The sequence below is a fragment of the Prorops nasuta genome, unplaced genomic scaffold, assembly GCF_024137725.1.
Source record: "Prorops nasuta isolate Cenicafe-Biocafe unplaced genomic scaffold, Cenicafe_Pnas_1.2 PNAS00005, whole genome shotgun sequence".
NCBI classification, from domain to species: Eukaryota; Metazoa; Arthropoda; class Insecta; order Hymenoptera; family Bethylidae; genus Prorops; species Prorops nasuta.
This window is the reverse complement of record NW_027116802.1, coordinates 111,027-137,582: the sequence shown is the minus strand read 5'-3', so window position 1 is coordinate 137,582 and position 26,556 is coordinate 111,027. Positions and strand designations below refer to the sequence as shown.

At 31.0% G+C, this 26,556-nt stretch overlaps 1 protein-coding gene across 1 annotated transcript; it reads right to left on the bottom strand.

Moving 5' to 3' along the window:
• Nucleotides 1-12,929: 12,929 nt before the first annotated feature.
• On the bottom strand, nucleotides 12,930-14,351 carry LOC136773533 (putative nuclease HARBI1). The gene is made up of 4 exons (XM_066727277.1): nucleotides 14,273-14,351; nucleotides 14,113-14,182; nucleotides 13,897-14,043; nucleotides 12,930-13,740 (listed from the first exon to the last, which is right to left on the bottom strand). The coding sequence occupies exons 1-4, from the start codon at nucleotides 14,349-14,351 to the stop codon at nucleotides 12,930-12,932; spliced, it is 1,107 nt and encodes a 368-aa protein (XP_066583374.1).
• Between the last annotated feature and the right edge of the window lie 12,205 nt (nucleotides 14,352-26,556).

The following is a 26,556-nucleotide window of genomic DNA, read 5'->3' as shown; positions in this document are numbered from 1 at the left end:
TTCATACATAATTAAAGTGGTTTAATAAATATAATGAAAACAATTTTTAGGCTTACAAGCAACTGCACAAGATAATGATTATATAAATAAGGAAGTTCCATTGAAATTAAAAATAAAAAATTCTAAAAGTAATACATATATAGAGAAAAAATCTAGGAAAGAAACAGATTTGGTACTGAAACCTTTAATAAAGCCACATGAATTGGGTATTACAAATAAATTCAAATTATTTAAATTAATATAATACATTGATTGTAGTTTCTATAAAATATTCTTTTTTAAACTAAATTATTTTTCTTATTTAGGACAATTAGATAATAAATATATGGGAAAAAATATTAGCAAAGACTGTAACTTAAAGAAAAACAATAATTTAACTAGCTATCCTGTTTTTAACTATAATGAAAACGTTTCTAGCAGTATATCATTTTTAAATAATGAATCTCTTGGAAATAAAATAAATAATATTTCTGAAGGAGGTAAAGTAAAGATTGTGTTCAATAAAATATGGCATTTTTTAAGTAACTTATATCTTTTTTTAAATTCACCTGGCTCATTTTATTTTATTAACTTATTTCTACAGAATATACATTGGATATATTAGAAACTGCAGATTTGCACACTCCTTTAATTCTTCCTACTGATAGTAATGCCATTACAACGAAATCGCTTTTAAATACATCAACTAAATGCAATTGTTCATACGAACATCAATATGGAGGTAAATCTTTTTGCTTCTTTACACTAATATTTAAATTATATATATATAATTTAACTTTATCAAAACGAGATTTTAAATATGAAAATATTTAAACTAATGATAATGATATTTTAACTAAATTTTCAAATATTTTTTCAGAACAAACTTTTCTTGAAATTAAAAAATTGAGAGAACAAATAAAAGAAATTCATGGTATTTTGAAAAATATACAATGTGGAAAACTTGAGGTACCTACATGTGATAATGTTCCTGTACAATTCCCTGTGACTACACATGAACAATTAGAATTACTGGAAAGCTATTTAAACTGTGCTGAAAGGAAAAACTCTTTGGTATGTTGTATATACTTAACCTGGTACTCAGACACGTAACTCGAGGTCGACTCAAGCAAAAATACACAGTATATATAACGTAAATTATAGTATCTAAACTTGAGACGAGTTTGAATCACGACTATGAGTACAGCCGTAAAGACAGTAACAGATACACACACATGCTATACAATTCATCCATTTATGTTTTTTGCAGGCATTATATTTGTCGACTTTAGGAGGGGACACTGTTTCTGCAAGAAGTAACCGAGTTTTAAGATATCTTCTTACGAATGAAGTAGCTAAAGATTATAATTATGCTGGTCAAAATAATGTAAAACATGCTTTTGAAAAGCTCAACTTAAAAAGTGTGGTAATACGTGAGTAATTCTAAAATAAATTTGCGATATTTTTTTAATTTAATAATAGGTTCAAAAAGTTATCCTAAAATATAAAATTGTGCAATTTCCTCAATAAAATAACATGTAGGGGCCGTAAGAATAAAACTGTCTGCAAGTACAGAATCTGATGTTGAAAAGGCAATTAAAGTGTGGTTAAAACATGCACCAGAAAGATTAAAGAAGAAGAATAAGCAATAGTTAAGCTAAAATTAATTTCCTAAATATTTTTATTTATATTCATTAATTAATGTAATGTTACTTATATTAATTATTATAATTACAACAAGAATGATAGTAATTAATTCACTATCGGAGTTTCGGTTTAGTAATTAATTTAAGTATTTTTTTCTTTAGGATAACATATGTTTTTATTAATACGTTGTTTGTATAATTTTGTTATTAATGAAAATGAGTGTGCGAAAACGTAAGGAGTTTGTTGGTCGACGGCAACAATATAGAAGAGCTTTAGCATCTGTAAAAAATATATTTTCTGTTAATAATGAAAGTGTAATGGAGAATTTACCAAATTCATTGTTTAAGAGTTCGAAAAATTCATATAACATAATTACAAATAATGATGCACGTAAAGATATTGAATCTGATAATAATGCTTCAGTACAACATTCTCGTTCATCTTCTGAATGTGGTTGTATTGGTTTTACTTCCAATTTACCTTTCGATAATTCTTCTAAAAGCGAAGAAAGTACAAGCTCTCATAGTAACAGCTCCTTATTAAAACATGAATTAGCTTTGTGGGCTACTAAACGAAATATTTCGCATTTAGCTTTAAATGAACTATTACATATTCTTTCACAATATCAGTTGGGATTACCTAAAGATGCTCGAACTTTGGTTAACACACCATCTTCTTCGTTATACAATCATAAGTTTGATGAATTAGAAACCGGTCAATTTTGTTATTTAGGTATATCATCTGCTCTAAATAGTATATTAGTGCATAATAATATTCGAGATTGTTTTAAGTCTAATGTAATAAAACTTTCTTTCAGTATTGATGGTACTCGATTATATAATAGTAAAAAATTAGAGTTATGGCCTATTTTAGGTCTTATAAAAAACTATCTTAGCTATCCATTCGTTATTGCAATTTTTTGTGGCTCATCAAAACCTAAACCTTTGAACAGTTTCTTAAGAGATTTTGTAAATGAATTAAATCAATTATTAGACAATGGAATTAATGTGAAAGGAAGCCTCTTCAATATTGAAATTGATAATATTATATGTGACGCACCTGCTCGTGCTTTTTTGAAATGCACAAAGTATCATTCAGGCTACTCACCTTGTGATAAATGTATCGAACACGGTGAATATTATAACGGCAAAGTTGTATTTTTAGGAGAAACAACTGAAACACGTACCAATGAATCCTTTAGAAATCAATCTGATGAAAATCATCATAATGGTTTAACTCCGCTATTAGATTTACTTATAGATTTAATTAAATGCTTTCCTACAGACTACATGCATAATATATGTTTAGGTGTTACTAAAAAATTATTAGATACATGGATAGGTACCAGAGGCTTGTCTACAGTTAGATTATCTAGTCGCAGTGTCGAAGCTCTTTCAAAGAATTTAATCAATTTACGAAATTTTATTCCGGTAGAATTTAATAGGAAACCACGCTCCTTAAGAGAACTAGCATATTGGAAAGCCACTGAGTATAGAACATTTTTAATTTATACGGGTCCTGTAGTTTTAAAAAATGTGGTGCATAGAGCAGTTTATGATAATTTTTTATTATTACATGTAGCTATCACAATACTTATATCATCTGAATATATTGATTGGTTTGGACTTGAATTTGTAAGAAGTTGCTTATTGATTTTTATTAGACACAGCACCAATGAACTGTATGGTAAAACATTTGCTGTATATAATGTTCATTTATTGTCACACATTTGTGACGATGTACGAATTTTTGGACCTTTAGACGAATATTCAGCATTTCCTTTCGAAAATTTTCTCGGCCGTTTGAAAAAACTCGTAAGATCTTCAACAAAACCTTTACAGCAAATACTTCGCCGACTGCACGAAAGTAATCCATTATTATTAGATTTAACTAAAATAAGGAGGAATATTGAAACTAAATTTCAATATAGTGCTATTATGGAGCATACAGATGGACCTTTGTTAAATTTTAACTCTTGGAGGTGTTATAAGCAATATAAAAAAATTTATTTTGCAAACTTAACATTTTCAATTACTCGATACTCAGCTGCAAATAGTTACTGTCTTATAAAAGATAAAGCGAAAACAATAATAATAGAGATACATAATATAATTTCTAGTTCCGACAACGATATTTTTATTATAGGAAGGCACTTTATAGATTATTCTCCATTATATTTGTATCCATGTGACTCATCGATGCTTAATATATATGTTGTTGAAAAATTAAGTGAACTTAAAGCATGGCCCGCTAAGCTTATTAACAGAAAATGTATTTTATTTCGACAAAACAATACTCAAATATGTTTACCAATTGTTCATAACTTAAATTAATTATAACAGAAGTTAAATGTTTAATTTGGTTTTGTCATGTTTTTTGTACTGATATTTTTTGAGTTTAGATACAAATAAAAAATGCAACATTTTTTAAAACTATTTATTATATTTCTTACTACTTTTTTACTACGGAATAATACAAAAATAATGGACTCTTATAATTTTCTACTTAACAGTATAATAAGTATTTGTCATACTTTTTACATATTAATGTTATGATATATATATATATATATATATATAGTGTGATACATTACAGATAGTTTCCATAAAATTTGTAATGTCCTTTATCTAAAGCCGCAGTCGTTTATTAAACTGCAAGTAATGGCTCTTCTTACATTTTTATATGGTATATACTTAGTATAATCCCATAAAAATTGTAGTACAGACAATACTCTCAGATAATAAATCGGCACGGTATTAGATTAGTTTCTCATATCAACAATGTCTACATCAATACATTAAAAGCCAATATTATAATGTTAACATTTTGAAGAAAAGATAACTCAAAGTTACCATTTTACTACTTCCTCATTTAATGAAATCTTAAAGAGCACATCTCTTAACTTTTATAATGATAACTTTCAATAATCACTTGTTTAAAATGTTAATATTATGATAACGGCTTTCGATGGATTGATCTGCAACGCTGACTGGGTTAATGGCGTTACGATTCGGTACTTGTATAACGTTAAAATAATGTACTTTTATGACGTCAAAACGAAGTATATTTATGGCGTCAATTTTCTGTGACATTAGACCGTCATTTTACTGTTAAAATGACGTCCATTCATGGCGTCATGATCGGTCATTAAATGACTCATATTTGTACGTCAAACTGACGTTAGCTTGCTACCTGGGTAGAAGGACTAAAAATACCAAATATCACACCGTCGATTATGGACACACAATTAGTAGAATTTCCAATAATAATAGACGATGAAATAGTAAAATTGATTGTTACGAAAGATGAAAAAGAAAAAGGAATGAAAGGTAAAAGGCATTTAATTAATGCTTTCCTATATTAATTATATTTTTTATAGTACTTAAAATTTTATAGTTCTGTGTTGTACTTACCCACAAAAAACAGACTTCGCCTGTATAAAAAGGCGGCAAGTACATAAACCATTTAGCATAAATAATATAGTAAAATTATCCAATTAAAAAAAGTAGTGAAATCCAAATATTAGGCAAGTATATTTTTTCACCTTAGCAAAAGTTAAATTTTTGAAAAAAAAGGAACAACAAAATTACTTGCCGGGCCCGTAATGTCCATGCACAGTGAGAAATAGAATCGTCTGTGGTTCGGCTAACTTCACTCTGTATTTCAACATGAAATTTGCTGTACTACGCTATAGCTGAATCTCACACACGATTCAATTTCCCACTGTGCATGGACATTACGGGCCCGGCAAGTAATTTTGTTGTTCCTTTTTTTTCAAAAATTTAACTTTTGCTAAGGTGAAAAAATATACTTGCCTAATATTTGGATTTCACTACTTTTTTTAATTGGATAATTTTACTATATTATTTATGCTAAATGGTTTATGTACTTGCCGCCTTTTTATACAGGCGAAGTCTGTTTTTTGTGGGATTTCATAACGTTTTGTAAGAGTATAATATTTAAAAAATTAAATAATTCTTTTAATTTTTCTACAGAATTTAAAGAAAATTTCCACACTTCTCGTTTTTTGAAACAGCAGAGCTTAACTAATAAAATAATATATATTAATATTGAAAAAATATCACAGTCAACGCATTGAATTTATTGATATTTGTAATGCATTCTGCATAAATGAACTTCATAATTAATGCCCCGGCTACTTGTTTAATGTTTTCAGTTTCACTATAATAAAAGTTTGATTAAATTTTTCATAATCAATAAACATACTTTCAACATAAAAATAATTAAGTAAAATGTATGTTTTAATTAATTTACATTTTCTGTTTATCAACATTTGACTTTTACCACCATCTGACCTTGCTAGACTTCACTAGTTTCATCAACTACTTGAGTTGATACTGGGGCAAGACTAGACAAGCAATTCGCAAAGCTTTAAATAAGCTACAATCAAGCATATATTCAAAGCTGACTATGTCGTTTTGCATACCACGTTTCTTTTTAGCACCAGTTACTATCATATTTATGCTGCTAATTCTTGACAAAGGTGATATAGGAGATATATTAGCGAGTCGTCCTTATAACATTCCCTGTGCCAGAGTCCTCAAATGTTCGTTTCGCTAATTTCTATACACTGTTGAAACTGGTCGGATTTCTGGTGCTGCAAAATGGAGTGGAAACCATTAATTTTTGGACTGAGTTTCAATTGAGAATAAATGTGCATTTTTTCATCCATACCAATGACTAGTATACTGCCTTTGGCCTAGAATACTAGCATAGGTAACAGAGGAAAACAATCAACAGTTATTAACTCAATTTTACAGAATTTCATCCAATGAATCTCATCCTTAAATTATGGCTGAGCAATGGATGACGATTATCGGAATATTGGCTTATTCTTACTTTGCCAATCTTTCAATGCTTTCATCCTTGCCTGTTTCAAATACCAGAATGCAGGAATGAAAAGCCCAATGATTGGTTCAACTCCAATATTCAGTATGTGAGCGAATCTTCTTCCTTGGTTTTCTAATTCAATTGTACCAAATGTATTTTAGTCAAAGCACAAGTATTACTATTTGCTATAATACACTTGCACAGTGACTGTAAAATGCTAAATGATAACATCTGAGTAAACCTAAAATCAAATTACTCATTTAAATATCTCAAATCTTCAAAGAAAATAATATTTTAAAGAAACATGAATCATTCCATTTGTTAATCAACATTTTACTTTTTACCAACATCTGACTTTGTGAAACTTCAGTAACTCCATCAGCTGCTTGAGGTGATACAGGGGCATGACTGGACAAGCAATTCGCAAAGCTTTGAATAAGCTAGAATTAAGCATATATTCAAAGCTGGCATTGTCGTTTTGCATACCACGTTTCTTTTTGGCACCAATCATTATTACATTTATGCTGGTAACTCTTGAAAAAGGTGGCATGGGAGATACATTGGCGAGTCGTCCTTATAACATTTCCTGTGCCAGAGTCCTCAAATGTTCGTTTCGCTAATTTCTATACACTGTTGAAACTGGTCGGACTTCTGGTGCTGCAAAATGGAGTAGAAACCATTAATTTTTGGACTGACTTTCAATTGAGAGTAACCGTTCATTTTTTCATCCATACCAACGACTAGTATACTGCCTTTGGCCTAGAATACTAGCATAGGTAACAGAGGAAAACTATCAACAGTTATTAACTCAATTTTACAGAATTTCATCCAATGAATCTCATCCTTAAATTATGGCTGAGCAATGGATGACGATTATCTGAATATTGGCTTATTCTTACTTTGCCAATCTTTCAATGCTTTCATCCTTGCCTGTTTCAAATACCAGAATGCAGGAATGAAAAGCCCAATGTTTGATTCAACTCCAATAGTCAGTATGTGAGCGAACCTTCTTCCTTGGTTTTCTAATTCAATTGTACCAAATGTATTTAAGTCAAAGCACAAGTATTACTATTTGCTATAATAAACTTGCACAGTGACTGTAAAATACTAAATGATAACACTATGCGTAAGCCTGAAATCAAATTCATCATTTAACAATCTTAATCTTCAAAGAAAATAAATATTTGAAGGAACATGAAACATCTCAGTTATACTTACCAGTATTTGATTTTGCCCCATCTCCATTTTCTTTATTGCTTGTTGACCTAACTTCTGTAATATTTGGTTGTATTCGCATCTTTTGTAAACATCTACTATCGTATAATTTGTTCCAATCCAAATACTGGTCAACTTGTATTTTACGTAAATAAAGATTTTTTGGAATGTTTCATATCTTTCAAATTAGCATTGCCATAATTTAATCTGAAATATTTGTTTATATATATATGATATAACCTATCGGATAATTACAATCAATATCAGTTTAAAGAAAACAAAAAGCAAAACATGCATTTGATTAATGATTTCAATACCTGAAAGTTTAGCATATGATTATTAAGTACCTTAACAATTTCTTTCAATTAATATCCTGCTGATAATGACCGATGCACATTACTGTTGAAAGTATATTTCTCATTGGCACAGACTTGTAAATATTAATTTTATTTAATCCAGTCAGCTCTATCCTCATCAATGAATATGAAAATATTCTGTCTTAATTTATCTGCAAAAAGAAATACCACAAAGTACCACAAAGTATATACTACATCCTGTATTGTAAAATATAATATTATACTTATCTAATTCGCGAATCCTTCAGTCACTGTTAATTGAATTATTTGTGATTGTAGAGATTAACAGATGCAATATCGCAACACGATGAATAACCTCACTGCATTAAATAAAAATAACCTCACATTACAATTTACACAGTTCAATATAGTCGCCGAATTGACAGTTCACAACCATACATAGTTTGATCGTTGAGTATATTATGTTGGAAGCGTTGTGAAAATGACGTCATTTTTCTTAGCGACCAACTTCAGCCCGAGACATACACTCTGGCTGGAGAAGAAGAAGATAACAGAAAGAAATTAAATTTGTTATATATATAGCTAACAGATTATGAGATCTCTGGATTGCGTGAACCAATTTTGATGTTTATGGGCTCAAATAAAAGCTTGTTCTAATCCATTTCAAGAAAAGCTTTACTGAAATCATGACAGTGTTTCATTTACGGAAAAAAATCGATTTAAAAATTGAGACGGCCAATCTTGCTGTATAAGATACAGTAGTGCCTGGACGGCGGTATAGACACGTCTATACCTACTTTTATGTACTTGCCGTCGAGACACTACCGTGTCTCTTGATTGATTTCTGGCATATTCTCTTTCAGATCAAAATCATTTTTATCTTCCTTTCAGCATTCTGTATCAGGAAATACCACAGAGAATATCATTGAAGCCTCAGTTTCTTAGAAATTCTACTGTCAATTTCCTACTTTCATCTACCGTATGCCTGTAATGTGATAAATGATAAATTGGTAGTATTTTCATAATTATAAGCTTCTAGATGTTCTGGTCATAATATTTGTAAACTATTAGCCTCATATTCTAAAGAATTTCAGTCCAAACTGAATTAGAAGCCCTTCATTTGTTAGGATTTGGCATTAAATTTACTCCTTTTTTCATATTTTTATTAACTCCAGGTCTCAACATCACCATTGAGTTCTGACATATCCTCTGCCAAACCAAGATCATTTTTATCTTCCCCTGGACCTTCTGTATCAGGAAATACCACAGAGAATTTCATTGAAGCCTCAGTTTCTTAGAAATTCTGCTGTCAATTTCCTACTTTCATCTACCATATGCCTCTAATGTGAAAAATGATAAATTAGTTGTATTTTCATAATTATAAGCTTTTAGATGTTTTGGTCATAATATTTGTTAACTATTTGCCTTATGTTCTAAAGAATTTCAGACCAAACTGAGTTACAAGCCTTTCATTTGTCAGAATTTGGCATTAAATATACTACTTTTTGATATTTTCAGAGACTATAGCTCTCAACATCACCATTGAGTTTTGACATATCCTGTGTCAAACCAAATCATTATTATCTTCCTCTAGAATTGAGCTTTCTGTGCCCATGGTAAATATCTGATGAAATATTTGTAATGCTTCATAACCAAAAAGGATATTAAACCATGGTCATTCAATGAATACGTAGAAACCGTTTCTCTTTCTGGTATACATCATTTTCTGTAATAAACTTGCGTAGTGACTGTAAAGTACTAAACGATGGCACTGATAGTAAGCCTAAAACCAATTAATCATTTAATAATCAAAATTCTTCAATAATAATAAATATTTGATGGAACATAAATCATCTCATTTACTTACCTGCATTTGACTTTGTACCACCTTCATTTCCTTTATTTCTTAGTGGCCTAACGTCCTTGAGATTAAAGATCTTTAATACTTGGGTATGTATTTGTTTCGTTTGTGAACATCTACTATTGTAAAATCCAAGCACTGGTCAACTTGGTTTCTACGTAAAGAGGGTTATTTGGAATGTTTCACATCTTTCAATCAAGCATTACTATAATTTAATTTGATATATTTGTTTGTATATATATCATATAACCTATCGGACAATTGAAACCCACATCAGTGTAAAGAAAAGAAACAGTTAAATATGCATTTTGTTAATGATTTCAATACTGGGAAGTTTAACATATGATTTTCAAATACCTTAATAATTTCTTGCAATTAATATGCTCCTGATAATCACTGATGCATATAAATGTTGAAAGTATACTTCTCTTTGGCATAGAATTGAAAATATGTAAATATTAATCTTACTTCATCCAGTAAGCTCTATCCTCAGCAACGATACAATAGTCACATTATATTTCTCTCTACACAGCTCGATCCTTAGCAGTCACAATAAACACATCACTATAATTTAATCTGAAATAAAATCCCACAAAGTACCACAAAATATATTACAATTTATATTATAAAATTCATTGTTATACTTATCTAATGTGTTGATTCCTTTAAGTAATTTTAAAAATCCTTTTAATGAGTATGATGAGTACGAGTATAACCTCATCGGTTTCAAATAAGAATAGCCTAATCATTTTCTTTCATTTATTTATTATAAAATTGGGTTCATTTTAAGGTTAATACTGTCAATCAAACTTGCAGCTTAACCTGATTTACCATATTAAACGAAATAAATCATATATCGCTGAGACACACACACACACACTATTTACGATTGTGTGCAACTATGTTTACGTTTACGTCTACTGACGTCACTAGCATCTACGTTAAGCAACCAACTTCAGCCCGAGACATACATTCTGGCTGGAAAAGAAGAAGAAGAAGATTATGGAGAAAAATCTGATTTTCGATATATATATAGCTAACATAGTATGAGTTCTCTGGATTGCATGAACCGATTTTCATGTTTATGGTCTCAAATGAAAGCTTGTTCAAAACCAGTTTAGGAAAAGCTTTAGTAAAATCATGACAATGGATTATTCACGGAGATAAATCGGTTTGAAAATTGGGACGGCCAAACTTGCTGTATAAGTTAACGGTAGTGCTCGGCGGTATAGACATGTCATTATCTACTTTTAAATGTACTTGCCGTCGAGACACTACCGTGTCTCTTGATTGTTAATATAATATTTTATTTATTTGTTTAGATTCTGCATTTTTAACGACTCTTCTTAATAAACATAAAATTAATAAAAACATCGTGGAATGCGAAGATGAACAAAATAATGAAGATGATTATGGTTTAATCTTAAATGATGAAAATGATTTTAATAAGAATAACATTGGTTAGATATGATAATAAATTATGTATTCATATATTTATTCAAATTATTCATGCAATTTTAAAAGTGTTTTAATATATGTATATGTACATTTTAAATTAGTATGTAATATTTAAAACTTTATTATAGATAAAGTAAAAGGCTTCAAATGGCCGGACAAAGCAGTTAATTTATTAATTGAGTTATATAGAGAGAAAGAAGAAGAATTTAATGGATTTAAGCGTAATAATAAAGTGTGGGAAGAAATTGCTTCAGAGATGAGTGAAGTAAATAAGGAATATAAAGTTACAGGGCTACAGTGTTCGTCTAAAATGGCTGGACTTAAAAGAACATATAAAAATATTGTTGATTCGAATAAAAAAAGTGGGAATGGCTGCACATCTTGGTTATTTTTTCCTGTAAGTTTTTTAATGTATAGTTTACTATTTGCATTTATCATTTAATTTTAATTGCAAGAATTGAAAGGAAAAAGATTCGTATTCTATAGCAATTAAGTATAACAAATAATAAAATAAGTATTTGATATAATTTTTAATGCGGTTTAGGTTATGGATGCATTATTTGGATGTAAAGCGATAGTTAAACCTGTTGCATTAGCAAGTAGTGATGGTCCAAGTAGCTCAATAGACCAAATTGATCATGGAATACCATTAGCATCATCGGATACGTCTACTGGTAAAGTTTAATTAGGATAATTTGGAGATTTTGTATTACAGTTTGAAAATATAAGATTGTATCAATCTATAGTGCATTTATTATTGTTGTGGTTAATTTTAAAATTAAAGGATAGTTAAATTATTTATTTTATATTTTAATTAATTTAAATTAATATCAATCGGTTATTTATTTTTATTTTAGTTTCCCAGAAAAAAAGAAAACGTCAGGATAATATAGTAGAACAGATGTTTCAAACTATGATAGAAGAGAAGAAGGAGAGAAAAGAAGATAAGGAAAAAGAAGAAGCCGTAAGAGAAAGACGTCATAAAGAACAAATAGATACTCAAAAATCGCTAATCAGTATCTTACAGCAATTCATGAACAAGCCATAAATATTTTATGATATTATTATTTTTCTACAGTATATAAAGTATATATAAATATTTAAAAGTACAAGTTTATTATATAGTTTGGAATGAAAAGGTATATATATATACTCAAATTGTATAATTTAAGTTTTTTACATATAGATAGAGCAAACCATTGTTATTGAATGTTGTTAGGAAAAGATTTATTTTCTAGAAGTGAATATTGTTTATTTTATAGACTTGATACTGTGATTAATACTAATAGTGAAATAATAGTTGTATTTCTTTTATATGTTAGATTAATTGAATTTACTAATTCAATCCTAAAATTGAGAAATTTTATTTTTGTTTAATAGATTTGTAAGCAAAACAAAATTAAAATAATGTTTTTTTTTTATTGAAACCCAAAATGATATATTTACAAGTAATACAATTTTTTTATTCCAATTTGAGTACAATAATCGGCATTTTCTCAATTAACGATCTTGATGAGTTATGGAAGAGATATCACGAACATTGCTACCTCGATACGTAAATGAATATTATATGATTTGAACTAACTGAATTTTCTTATAACTTAAACTATAAGTTTGATAGGCAAATTATGCATTATTTCTATTCTTTTTAAATTTCCCATTTGCCTAGTACTGCTATTATTATGTGCATGCGTATACCTCGTTGATTCCTCAATTTCCACGTCACACGCTTCAACAGGGATTAGATCATTTTGTTGCACACAAATATTATGTAAGACGCAGCAGGCTATAACAAATTTTGGGATTTTTGAGATGTCTGTTAAAGGTAAACAGTCCAATAAAATTCTAAATCGTGTTTTTAATTGGCCAATTCCACGTTCAACTGCTATTCTTGAAGATGATAAGCAATAATTGTAATTTTTTTGTCTCATTGTGAGGTGGCCATTTTCTCGAAAAGGTACCATTACTTGGGGATGCAAAGGGTATGCAGCGTCTCCAATGATATGGGTATTGTCTTCAAAATATATATTTGGTCTGTTAATGTAATCAGATATTGGGGAATTTCTGAACACCCTTGCATCATGAATAGAACCTGGATGGCCCACATAACAGTGTGTAAATAAGCACAATGAGTCACACACCACTTGTAAATTGATAGATGGAAATCCTTTCCGATTGATATAAGATGAAGAATCCTGTAACGGAGCTCGAATTTTTATGTGAGTTCCATCTATGGCTCCTATAATATTAGGAAAACCACATTTTGCTTTGAATTTCTCCATCACATTTTTGGCATGCTCTCCCTTTGGCCATTGTATGAATTGTGGTGCAATGCAATGTAAAGCGTATGTGACCCTTCGTACAGCTCGAAATGCTGTTGCTTTACCTATACCAAATTTAACGCACACAGACCTGTAATATTTTGAATATGCAAACAGTGAGAAGTTTACTCTAAATAAATGCAAGAGTATTTTATGTTGTACATTATAATTTGTATTTTCTTGTCGTAGAATGCTTATTTTAAATAAAATCATTAACTTGTAACTCAGAGAAAATTGTTTTATATACCTATATGAGTCAGGAGATGACACGAACCATAATGCTATGAAAAGTTGTTTTTCAGCTGAAATGGGTTTTCTCCCAAATGCAGTTTTTGTGGTATCTAAAGCTGGCCCAATTAATGATAAAACCATTTGAAATGTTGATGGGTACATTCTACAATATTAAATAATTGTAAAATTATAGATATAAAAATAAAATTATAATTTTTATTTTAACGTTTACCTAAAGTGTTGTTTGAAAACTATATTATCGTAATTAGGAATTACGCGATCCACATAATCGGTAATCTTCTCTATATTTGTTATTTTTTTATTTTTTTTTATCATTAGTATCTTCTATATTTCATGTAAATCGTTACAAGGTATTACATAGTCAATATCACTTTCACTACTATCGCTCTCTGTCAATAATGCATTATTTATTCTAAATGCAGATGAAAATACTATAATTTGTTTATCCATTGTTATATAAATAAAGGTTACTTGCGAACGATTTAACTGACAGTTTTATTCCAACAGACATAAAACGCATGAAAACCGTTCCGAATCGCTTAGCAGTTGAAGCACTTTAAGCGAACACTGACGAATCGGAACGATTCCGATGCATTGTACAGCATTAAAGCGTTATAATCGCTTCAAGCGTAATTCGGAACGCAGCCTCTGACTACTTTGAGAAATGCGTCGAGAGACGCATCATTCAATTTTGATTTATTTGGCAATATATTGTTTTTTATGTCTTTCAGAGGAGTTACTAGGGTGTCTATAATGCGTCGGCGTTTCTCCGCACTTTCAACATTATCAATATGTTTTGATTCACCTAGTATGACGCACTCGTCTTCGTCCGAAAGATCGTCTAATTTTCTTTTTTGCAACGCATCGGTTTCCTTCTTTTTCTTATTTTCTTTCGCGATGCGTGCTTCAAGAATATATGTGGGTTCACGGATTTCCATATTACGATTGTAACGACTGTCAATGATTTCTGGAAGCAGACACTCTTCGTAAAATCGAGTCAGTTTCGTTTTCATTTCTTGATTCCAGAAATCATCGTCTCTTTCGACTCGTATCGTTACAGTACTTCTTGGTGTCCATATTGCAAATATGCAATAATTTCTATGCGTAATATGCAGTTGTCCTTGTACCTGGTAATAATGTACATGAGTTTTTTCCATTTCATATCCACTATTACCTTTTTTCACAACTGTACTCCATGCACCCAATAATGAAACAGCCTCTTCCGCTGTCATATTTTCTGCCGACGCTGGGCATTTTATCTCTACCAGCCCATCGTCGTCTATCAACCCATCAGGGGTTGCTCCCAAATATGGAAATTCTGCATCTATAAATAATTCACAAATGCGAATAGATTTATTAATCAAAATTTCCAATTGTTTCCTTGCTACAAATTCATTTTCTCGGCCATATTGCATTGCCGGAGTATTTGCAAGCGGAGGAAACAATATTTGTTCGACCGTTAAAGCACAGGATGTGCAGGGTCGCATGCGACATATTCGGCCAAAATTGGAAGCTGTTAACATCTTTTTTCTTAGTGATAACCACAATTCCGATTGTGATTGTTCTCTAGTTTCTTTTTCGATATCTTCCCGTTTGCATTGGTTCTCACGCAAACTTTGGAAATGCATCTCGCATTGCATATCGAAAACGGTTTTTGACATATCGGGTCTTTGGGATGCATGTCCGTAAAACTGATTTTTTTTCTCAGACTTTTTGTAGCATCTTTCCCTACCCTTTTCTGCACGAAGATTTCGCGTATATGCAACCTTCTTTTTTCGCTGCTTTTCTATTTTAGCTAGCGTAGGAACTATTTCCTTACCCGCATACGTATGTACTTCTGAAAGCACTTGTTGCGTGTTAAATTGCAATACAGCAGAATTTACTCTTGCATTGTATTGGCCTCTTGCGCCAAAATTTATTCTTTTGCCACCGACTTCTTTACAAATTAAACCGTTGAATGATTCAACTGGATTGTTTGTAAAATTTAACAGCAAGTTCTCCGAGTAATGACTCAGATGCGCGATTGCGTCTTGAATTTTATCATAAAAACCGTACTTCTTTAAGGAATCAACGTTATCATCAACGTTCATTCCTTCACAGTTCTTTTCAAAGCTGCAATCTTTGCATGTTAAATGATGGCCAAATGCGTGGTTTATTACATTCATTATATCATTGTGCAGCAATTTTGATTTTTCCTTCATGCAGCCATTCCCAGTTATTCTATTCGCGATCGCATCTTCGATCATTCTACGAATAGTCACATCGCTACGTGTAACTAGGTTCTTCACTTTGAAAAAGTCTTTGCCTCTGGGGCCTCCATAATCAGACTTTTTCCCAGCATCCCTTATTTTTCTGCATGCGTTACGAAATAAATGATTGCTACTCTCAATTTTACTCACGATAACGCCGTACTGCTTATACGGATCGTTATCAATTATCGTTTTAAAAACGTTACTATCGCCATCAGCGATAAACGTTTTATAAATTAATCCATGCATTTCTAAACTGCATTTGAAACCTTCTGCTATGGCATCACTTTCCATAGCAGCGGAGCTGCAGTCTCTATCAAAATTTTTAAAGCAGGTGTGCAATGGTGGACTTTTTTCTTGCCTCTCGTAGTGATTACAAAAGGCACAATATTTATTTCTAATACCGACAAAAAGAACTTTTCCGGTGACATGACTTACAATTGCACCTGTACCTGACAGGGAATCATATTTCGTACCGTACGATCTTTTTAGCCAGCTGCCGTCCACGACTACGGTTATATATGGAACATCAGCAATAACATGTCCTCTTTCAATTGCTAATGCTCGTTCCATATCACCTGCTTCTATCATTTGTTTAGCGGCTGTCTCAGTAAACAAGTCTATAACTTTAGCCATGTGTTTATTGTACGTTTTAGCCGTCATTGTTGACACATTTATGGAACCGAACAATTCTTCGAATTGGGAATGCCCAATACCAGAAGAAACTGTTCCCAATACTGCAGCAGTATTCACATCAAATGTATCTGACTTTTCATAAGGCTCAGACCACATACTGTCCTTATAGCCGCATACTTGGCATTTGAAAAACAGTTTGGTCAAAAGCCCGTTCTTTTGCATTTTTATTAATTGCCAATCCTTGAATTTGCACTGGTCATCTTTTCGATGATCTTCATAGATTCTTTGTAGTTCACCGAATAGATGACCAATGTTAAAAATTCTACGATCGGCTAAGAAGTTCAAATTACTTCCGACAGAACTTTCTTTCAATAATTCGTCACGTACAATAGATTCGTCAGTTTCCAACATTGACGAACTATTGCTAGTAACATAATTACTGTCTCCGACACTGTCAGTTCCATTATCATTTGTGGTGGCAGTAATGTCGTCACTGTCTATAGTTACGTTACTGCTGTCACCAGTTACGGTCATATGTTTCATAGTAACAACATTAACATTATTATTAACGTCGTTACTTTCAATAACATTGCCCGTGTTTTTAATATTACTGCAATTGCTTAATAAAGTAATATCATTGTTAAGAGTTTTGTCGATAATAGTAACATCATTGGATTCTTTTTTAATGCCGTTACTTTTATCAAGATCAACTCCCGTTATAACAATATCATTTTCCAAAGCAATCTTTACGCTTTCTGCCAAATTCTTTCTAGTAACAACATTACTTTCATTAGTACCGTCGTTACTTTCAACAATATTGACAGTGTTCTCATTGCTACTGCAATTGCTTAGAAATGAAATATTATTGTCAACAGTTTCATTGGTATGAATAATATCATTCATTTCCGTAGTAACATCGTTACTTCGACCAATTTCGACTGCTACTATAACAATATTTCCTTCTGAAGCAATCTTTCCGGTACCAGCCAAATTGCTACTAGTAACAACATTACTTTTATTAGTAACGTCGTTACTTTCAGCGACATTGACCGTACTATTCTTAGTAACGTTGTTACTATTTAAAGTAACATCGTTACCTTCTATAGTAATACTGTCACCGTTGCCAGTTACATTATTACTATCAATAACAATACTTTCAACAATATCGTTATTTACCTTTAGTTCATTTTTGCCGGCACCAGAGGATCTTTCGAAACTCTTGGCAAACCTGAACTGCGTCAAATTCCATCCTCTTCGCTTCCTGGACAACGCCTTCGAAGCGCACTTTTGGCTGTTACGCCCCATTTCTTCGTATGGATCACTGTAAACATTGCAACAGAAATACATATATTTTATATGAATGGAACATATATAGGCAGTCGCCTAAAACAATAAAAAATACCAGTATAATTACATACTACAAAATTTCAGTTTCTACGTCACACAGTTAATACTACACGCAAAATAAATTTTAGGAAGGCTTAGTGCTAAATAAATAATATTGATACACTAGTTCAAAAATATATTTCATATTAATCCTCTGAGCTAGAATACATACGAATCATATAATATAGTTTGTTCTACAAACATAGGCGCATAAGCTATAACTTGACTTCCGTGAGGCTGCAAAAATTGCATCATGCCGCAAAAAGCCACAATACGCCAATTTTCGTACTGCCCGAAACACTTTTTCGCACATGAATCGGTAACACTATTTCAAGGCAATTTTTTAAAAATATGATCCTCGAAGCAAAGGAAAGGCTATTTTATGCTGTAAGTAATAATGTGACTTAGGTGAGTCAGCAAAAATTGCAACATGCCGCAAAATGCAATGATACGCCAATTTTCGTACTTCCCCATGCGCATTTTTGAATTTGAATCTGTAATAATATTCCAAAGCAATTTTTTAAAAATATCACGTCGGTAGCAAAGAAAAGGGTATTTTATGCTGTAAAAAATAAAATGACTTAGATGATCCAGCAAAAATTGCATCATGTCGCAAAATGCAATGATACGCCAATTTTCGTACTTCCCCATGCGCATTTTTGAATTTGAATCCGTAATAATATTCCAAGGCAATTTTTTAAAAATATCACGTCGGTAGCAAAGAAAAGGGTATTTTATGCTGTAAAAAATAAACTGACTTAGGTGAGCCACTAAAACTTGCATCATGCCGCAAAACGACATGATATGCCAATATTTTTTTCTTACCTGGAAGAGAAATATTTATCTTTATTACACAGTGTAATATATAATAATACATATGATTTACAAAATATTTATTATACATCACCTATCTTCAAACAAATACTGAAATATGTGAGGGGTATTATACTTGTTTGAATTTTTGTAACAATAATCCCTTAGCATCATGTTTCATTAGTGTTACGTACTCTTCATTAACATTGAATGTTGGTAACCATAAATATTGTTATTTACTGTCACAATCACAAAAAGCTTTCGACTATCATTTCAAAACTTTTGAAATAAGCTGCACTATTGTAGAAAAATCTATAAAATATTTCAACACAGTACATAAGAACACTTTGAACTAAATTCTCTTCTGAAATAAATTAAGTATTAGTTTCTTCGGTCCAATTAAATTTTATTCATAAGGTTACAGATTATATTTATATGATTTCTAAACTTAATTTCCAGTACAATGGTATCATTTTCATAAGATTTATACTAAATGATAATTACAAATGTTACTTGCAGTCAAATAATTTGGAATTATAAAACTTTGAACTTATCTTAGTATACATTGTAAAAACTTCACTTACAATTTATAAATACAATTCAGCTTGATTAAATGCTCACCCTTTCTTCAATCATGAAAATAAGCTTATTGGTATGGACTTAGCATATTCTGGGAGAATTGCAAATCCATACATTTTTAACTGATTTTTACAATCAACTAGAGCAAATAATTATTTATTTATTTTGAAGGTGCAGCTAGTAGTAGCTACTTTTTGTAGTTACGTGAAGCTATTCCTGCAAGTTGATGGTGGCAGCTAGTACGTAATTGTCAATTGTATGACCAAATCTCAAGAATTTGGCCTACGACATGACTACCACACCAACGATACTCATACAGTACACACCACTAAAAATCATTTCGTATTAAAATAATTTTGTAGCTGCATTTGAATGCTGTATGTGTATCATATATTTCACTATGATTATTCAGAATATATCCTAAGGAAAAAATTTCAATGGTTTGTAACATAATTTCTTCTATAACACCACAACTTAAAATTTGAGATTGATTGGAGAAAGCAAAAACATTAGCAGCAGTCTGCGTTATTTCTAACTAGAATAAGATAAATGTTTGCATTAATTTAATTATAATAGGTACAAAAATTATATGTTATTAGGTATTATTTTCAATTGCATTAATTTCAACAAAGATATTTAATCAAGGTTTAATTGTTCTTAGCTGTCAAATTTAGTAGCTTGAAACATTCGTTGCAAATGCTATAAAGTAATTTGCAATTACTAGTCAATAATAGAATTATTGTACATAATTTTTAAATTGCACTAACTTCAATTGTGGTACAGAGAAATATGTTAAAATATTTTGATTATTTTTCTTCACAGATTATTCTCAATAGTAACATGTAATTAAGTCAACGCTGCTATTAAAAAATTATATTTTGCAGCTTATGACTTAACATAGTTACTTCAATATATTTTGAATACTCCCCATCCATACACACTGTACATTTAGTGTTTCTCACAAACTGTGTTCATGGATATTAAGAGAGGATTTGACATGAAATACGGCATACAATATTTTTGGAAGAATTCACACGTCAGATTTCTGTCACATTGCATCTATGATTTCCCTTTACAAGCTTTTGCGTAACAAATTATAAATAGAAAAGGCACATGTAAGAAAATATTCTTTTCCCCACTGCGCAAAGACTCAAATGCCATAGTTTATAACTATAACATTTGAATGTTCAGTCAAATCTGCCAATTTTTCCAAAAATTGTCTCTGTCCGTTTTTCATGTTAATTATGGATGGCCTTATAACAATTGAAAAGAATAAGAAATTAACCCATTAACGTCCAAAATGTCAAAATTTCTTGCACGTTTTCAAAGTGATTTTTTCCTATGTAATTGGCGTTGAAAAAATTCTTGAACCACATATTCTGATGTAAAATTGCATGCTCTTTCAGAATCCGTTGCCAGAATCATGATAAAACTCACAGGAAAAGAGATATGCTCGATTGAAACATAAAAAACACCTAAATTTTCGAAAAAAAAAATTTTTAGGATTTTTTTTCGAAGTGTTACGGTGAAGATATCACCTTGCGACCGTGATCAAAGGTGATTATGGGAGTTGAAGTTTAACAAGGAATTTTTTTGTTAACCTTGGACCATCGCTTCTTTACAAAATGGCGGAAAAAACGAATTTTTTTTTTCCAATCTTCATCAACTTTTTTCTCGAAATCTATGGTCTTTAGAAAAAAATTCATAAAAACAAAAATACCTTAGAATCGCTCGAGGAACATTCTCAAATTTTTTCAGAATTTTTTGAGACAATTTTTGATTTTTCGGGAAACTTGTGAAATGGAATTTTCAAAAATGTCTCCAAAAATTCTGAAAAAATTTTAGGATGTTTCTCGAGTGCTTCTAAGACATTTTTGTTCTTATGAATTTTTTTCTAAAGTCCATAGATTTCGAGAAAAAAATTGATAAAGTTGAAAAAATAAAAATTCGTTTCGGCCGATGTTTTGAAAACCTATTGGTAAAAAACGATTTCTGTGCAAATTTTAGGAAGATTTTTTTACTCTTAGCGTTACCCAGAAACTACGGCGTGGACGTGGTAAAATTCTGTCTCCTTTGGGGTGCTTTTTTCCCGTGAGTCCCCTTGCCTCTCACGTCTCGGGGTGCTTGTTTTCCGTGAGTCCCCTTGCCTCTCACTTATTCATACTTTTAGGTGTGCTTTTTTAGCCAACATTTATTGCAAATATTTAAATTACATGTTTTGCAGAAAATTCTTGTTCTTATTGGACAGTTTCCATTCGAACAAATCCTCAATTTGTCACTATTAGATCGTCCATGTGCTTTATTTTTGCGACTACTTTTTTGTAAGTAGTATTTGGCAATCGAAATAGTGAACTCTTTTATTCCAACTTTTTTCTTTCCATCGTTAGTAGCATTGAAAATTACAAGAGAATTAGTAATAGACGCCTGTATAAGTCTCATAAAAACTACTCATGTCCATTTTTTTGATCGTATACTTGGGAGTATGTCATTGCAATGTCCGTCATGCAGGTCAACACCTCCCATGAATTTGTTATATAGGTGAAAAGCTTGCGGAAAAGGTATTTCAATTTTAGATTTAGCCTCTGCGCTGTATCTTTTTGAAATAGATAGAGGATTGACACCTGCTGCAGTTGAAGCTATTGAGACGGGCTTCGAATCCATGATAGTAATGAAATTTATGCCACTGTTTACGTCGTGCTTCACCACATATGTCCCTCTTGGAGCTTTCTTATCAAGCACATTTTTTTCGTTGAGTCGATTATCTCTGATAGTACCAGTGCATTTCAAACGCAATTTCTTCAAATGTAATACCAAATCCATGTTCGTGAAGAAGTTGTCAAAGTACAGATGAAATTGAGAAATTTTGTTATAACTTATTATTTGAAAAAATGGTTGTAATAAATATAATAGTACTCATGAACCTAAAGAACATTTAGATAACTTATCTCCAATTTGAGAATTCTTGCCGCAATAAAGATCCAAATTCAGTAGATAGCCGTCCGAAGTACACAAGCCCCAAAATTTCAAACCAAATCTTATCGGTTTTCCTCGAATAAATTGTTTCAAAACAGTTTTTGCATAAGATTTGGCCATCATCTTATCAACGGATAGAGCAGTTCTCCATATTCCGAATTTCATGATGTTATTTTGAAAAAGTTTCAGTAGAGAACGAACGCGCCATCCTCGATCATTTGAATCTTTGTCTTTGTTTTTTGAAAACTTCAATTTAGATTTTGTGATTTCAAATTGTTGGCGAGACATTGCAGAAGAAACTACTTCATTAGATAAATACGGATCAGATGACCAGTAATCTCTCTGTGATTTTCTGGGATTGAATGTAGAAAAAATAACTATTCCAATAAAAGTATCAAGATCTTTCAATTTCAGATCATAACCATTGTCTTTACACGCATCAATAATATATTTTTTCATTTCGATAGAAAAAAAGGTTTCAAACAATTGAAAAGGTTCGCTCCTACGTATTTTCTTTTTTTGCGAGTCGGACAATAATACTTTATCTTCACAAGAATCAGGGTGTAACTTTTCACCCTCAATCCAAGTGAATTCATGACCTTTTTCAAGTTTATCTTGTTTTTCAGAATAATTTGCACGAGCTTTATTGTAAGTGATATTGGGTATTTCATGTTCGCAATCTGAATCAAAATCGGAACCAGAATCATCGGAACCTGAATAGTCAGGATCCGGAATCAATACGTTGCGTTCTGAATCACTATCTGAAGAATCTGATTCATATTCAGAAGATCTTACACGTTTCCGCGACATAATGTATGAAATTAATGATTTCGTTTATTTATCACTCATCCGTATGTACAAAAATACGAAAGAAGAGAACAAAAAAATACGAATATTCATGAATACATGAGACCAAAAATTACGCTTATCTGCCGAAATGAAATGGAAATAAAGGATGAAATTTTTGTCGGAATCTATAAGTCTTTGAAAAAAGAATGAAAATAAGTTAGAATCATTCGAGCAATATTGTAAATTTTTTTCCGAGTTTTCGTAAACAGAACGTTTTTTTACCAATAGGGTTTCAAAACATCGGCCGAAACGAATTTTTATTTTTTCAACTTTATCAATTTTTTTCTCGAAATCTATGGACTTTAGAAAAAAATTCATAAGAACAAAAATGTCTTAGAAGCACTCGAGAAACATCCTAAAATTTTTTCAGAATTTTTGGAGACATTTTTGAAAATTCCATTTCACAAGTTTCCCGAAAAATCAAAAATTGTCTCAAAAAATTCTGAAAAAATTTGAGAATGTTCCTCGAGCGATTCTAAGGTATTTTTGTTTTTATGAATTTTTTTCTAAAGACCATAGATTTCGAGAAAAAAGTTGATGAAGATTGGAAAAAAAAAATTCGTTTTTTCCGCCATTTTGTAAAGAAGCGATGGTCCAAGGTTAACAAAAAAATTCCTTGTTAAACTTCAACTCCCATAATCACCTTTGATCACGGTCGCAAGGTGATATCTTCACCGTAACACTTCGAAAAAAAATCCTAAAATTTTTTTTTTTCGAAAATTTAGGTGTTTTTTATGTTTCAATCGAGCATATCTCTTTTCCTGTGAGTTTTATCATGATTCTGGCAACGGATTCTGAAAGAGCGTGCAATTTTACATCAGAATATGTGGTTCAAGAATTTTTTCAACGCCAATTACATAGGAAGAAATCACTTTGAAAACGTGCAAGAAATTTTGACATTTTGGACGTTAATGGGTTAAGTAATAAACCTATTTCTTTTCTATCAATTGTGACCAGACTTTTATAAACAGAATTGATCTGTCATATACCCTGCATGCAACGTGTAGGTTATTTATGGATCAATTCTGTTGAGAAAGTATAAAATACTGTTATCATTTTGACTTACAGTCTATTCCGAAGAAACGCAGTTGGAGAGTCGACTCTTTGCACTTTACACAACACAGTAGAAACACAAAATTATTTTTGCACTTTTGACACGTGTTGCGCGGTAAAATGTCTATAGCAGACTCAGCGATTGCCCTCACACAACCAAAACAGCTGATACTTGCATATGTGTGTGTGTCATCGGAATCGCTGTATATATGATAACGAAGGATGGAAACGAATGACATACGTCAGATTTTTTCCCTCATAATTATAAACTTAGGCCGAATCCTATTAAAGTTTAATTAATTAAAGTAGTATTGTACACGTAACATGAACTGTATCAGTATTTACCAGTAGCTTAGTATAGTTCATGTTACGGATACTATATCACACTTTAATTAATTATTTCACTTGCTCTTTAACTCTGAATTGCTCAAATACTATTATGTAAATATTAAAATTCAACACATGACTGAAATCGTCATTTCTTTGAGTAAATTTTTCAATGTCGAACGATTTTTAAATGTGAAATTATCTTGAATAAATTTTACAACGTAGTAATTTGGAACGTGTGGGGTCAATTGTAACAAGTAAACTGATGTCGATTGTACCATGCTAATTAAATAGGAAAATCATACATGTTTCTATCGCGTCTTTAATAACTCATTACATATTGCAATAAACATCGTTCTGATCAAGTAAATGTTCAAATGTTACAAGAAATAAAAATAATTTTCATAAAAAGAATTTTATTTTTATAAAACAGTCAATAGTGGTAATTTTTATTTTTTACAAGTAAATTTCATTGTATCATGCATATACTCCGTTTATTGAAGTATCTTCAACTACTTTTTTATCCAATCACTATGGGAATTACGCACATTTTACAATTGAAAATCGGTGTGTTACAATCGACCCCTGTGTAGTGTCGATTATAACAAATTGCACGTGGTACTATATTAATTATTTGCGTATGGATTAATTAAAATATCACTCCAATAAAAATATATTTGCATTCTAGACATATGTAGTAAGTATTACAATTTTTTTGAGATTTTTAACACTACTAGGATCTTCGGAAAGAAATGAGATTCACTTTTTGTTACAATTGTACGCGCTCTCCCCTATACAAAATAATAGTGCGAAGAAAAGGAGACAACGAACAATCAGATCGGATACTCAAAAAGGGAAAAATGTCACAAAAATTAGAAATAAAGATTTATACAGGCCTTTCGCCCAAACAAATATTTTTATGTAAGTCTGTAAATATTAATCATATTAAAAATTTTTACTATGTTTTTTTTTAAAATGCTCTCCTCTTTTTAGATTTTCCAATTTAGCACCATACCATCTCTAACCCTGTATAATACCAGCAGCCGAAGTAAATTATAAACTTTCCTATTCCGTGATCAAAGGTACGAATAGACCCAAGAGTCATTTTTTTATCCTTTTACCAAATATTTCCAAATTCTGACGTGAAAGAGTAATTCCAGTAGCAGCGTTGGATTCAACACATCAAATTAAATCTGAAACCTGTCATATTATCCCATTGTAAAAAAATATTTAAGATTTGTAGGCCTGTAAATGTTATTTTTACTTTAACTCGCATTCATAGAATAATCAGGTGTTCCAAAAATAGGTGAATACATTTTAATATTGGCTTTTGCTTTTACAAGACGATGATTTTTACCGATAAATAGTATGAAGATGAAATTAGGGGTATCTTGAGCATTAAGTACATTGTTTCTAACTGTACCCCCTCCATTTCACTACACTACGCGCACAGTGGTTGCCGCTCAGTGCCTTGTGCTATTTAGTGCAGTGCGGATGTTGGCGGCCATCCTGAAAAATGGTAAGTTTTTCAAATCCTTCTTCTTTTATTACAGAATTAGTTTTACCTATTGTATTGTTAAGTGTTTGGAGGTTTACTTCGAAAAAACATTTTTAATTGTTAATATTTATATTATTTATCATTGTTTATAACATGAGGTTCATTAGGAAAATTATGCACCTCTATACATGCGATAACCGGCAATTGCTACGCATATTAAGGAATATTACTAAATAATCTCGTGTATAATATTAATGTGCCGTAATTTCCAAACAATTAACAATAAATATAG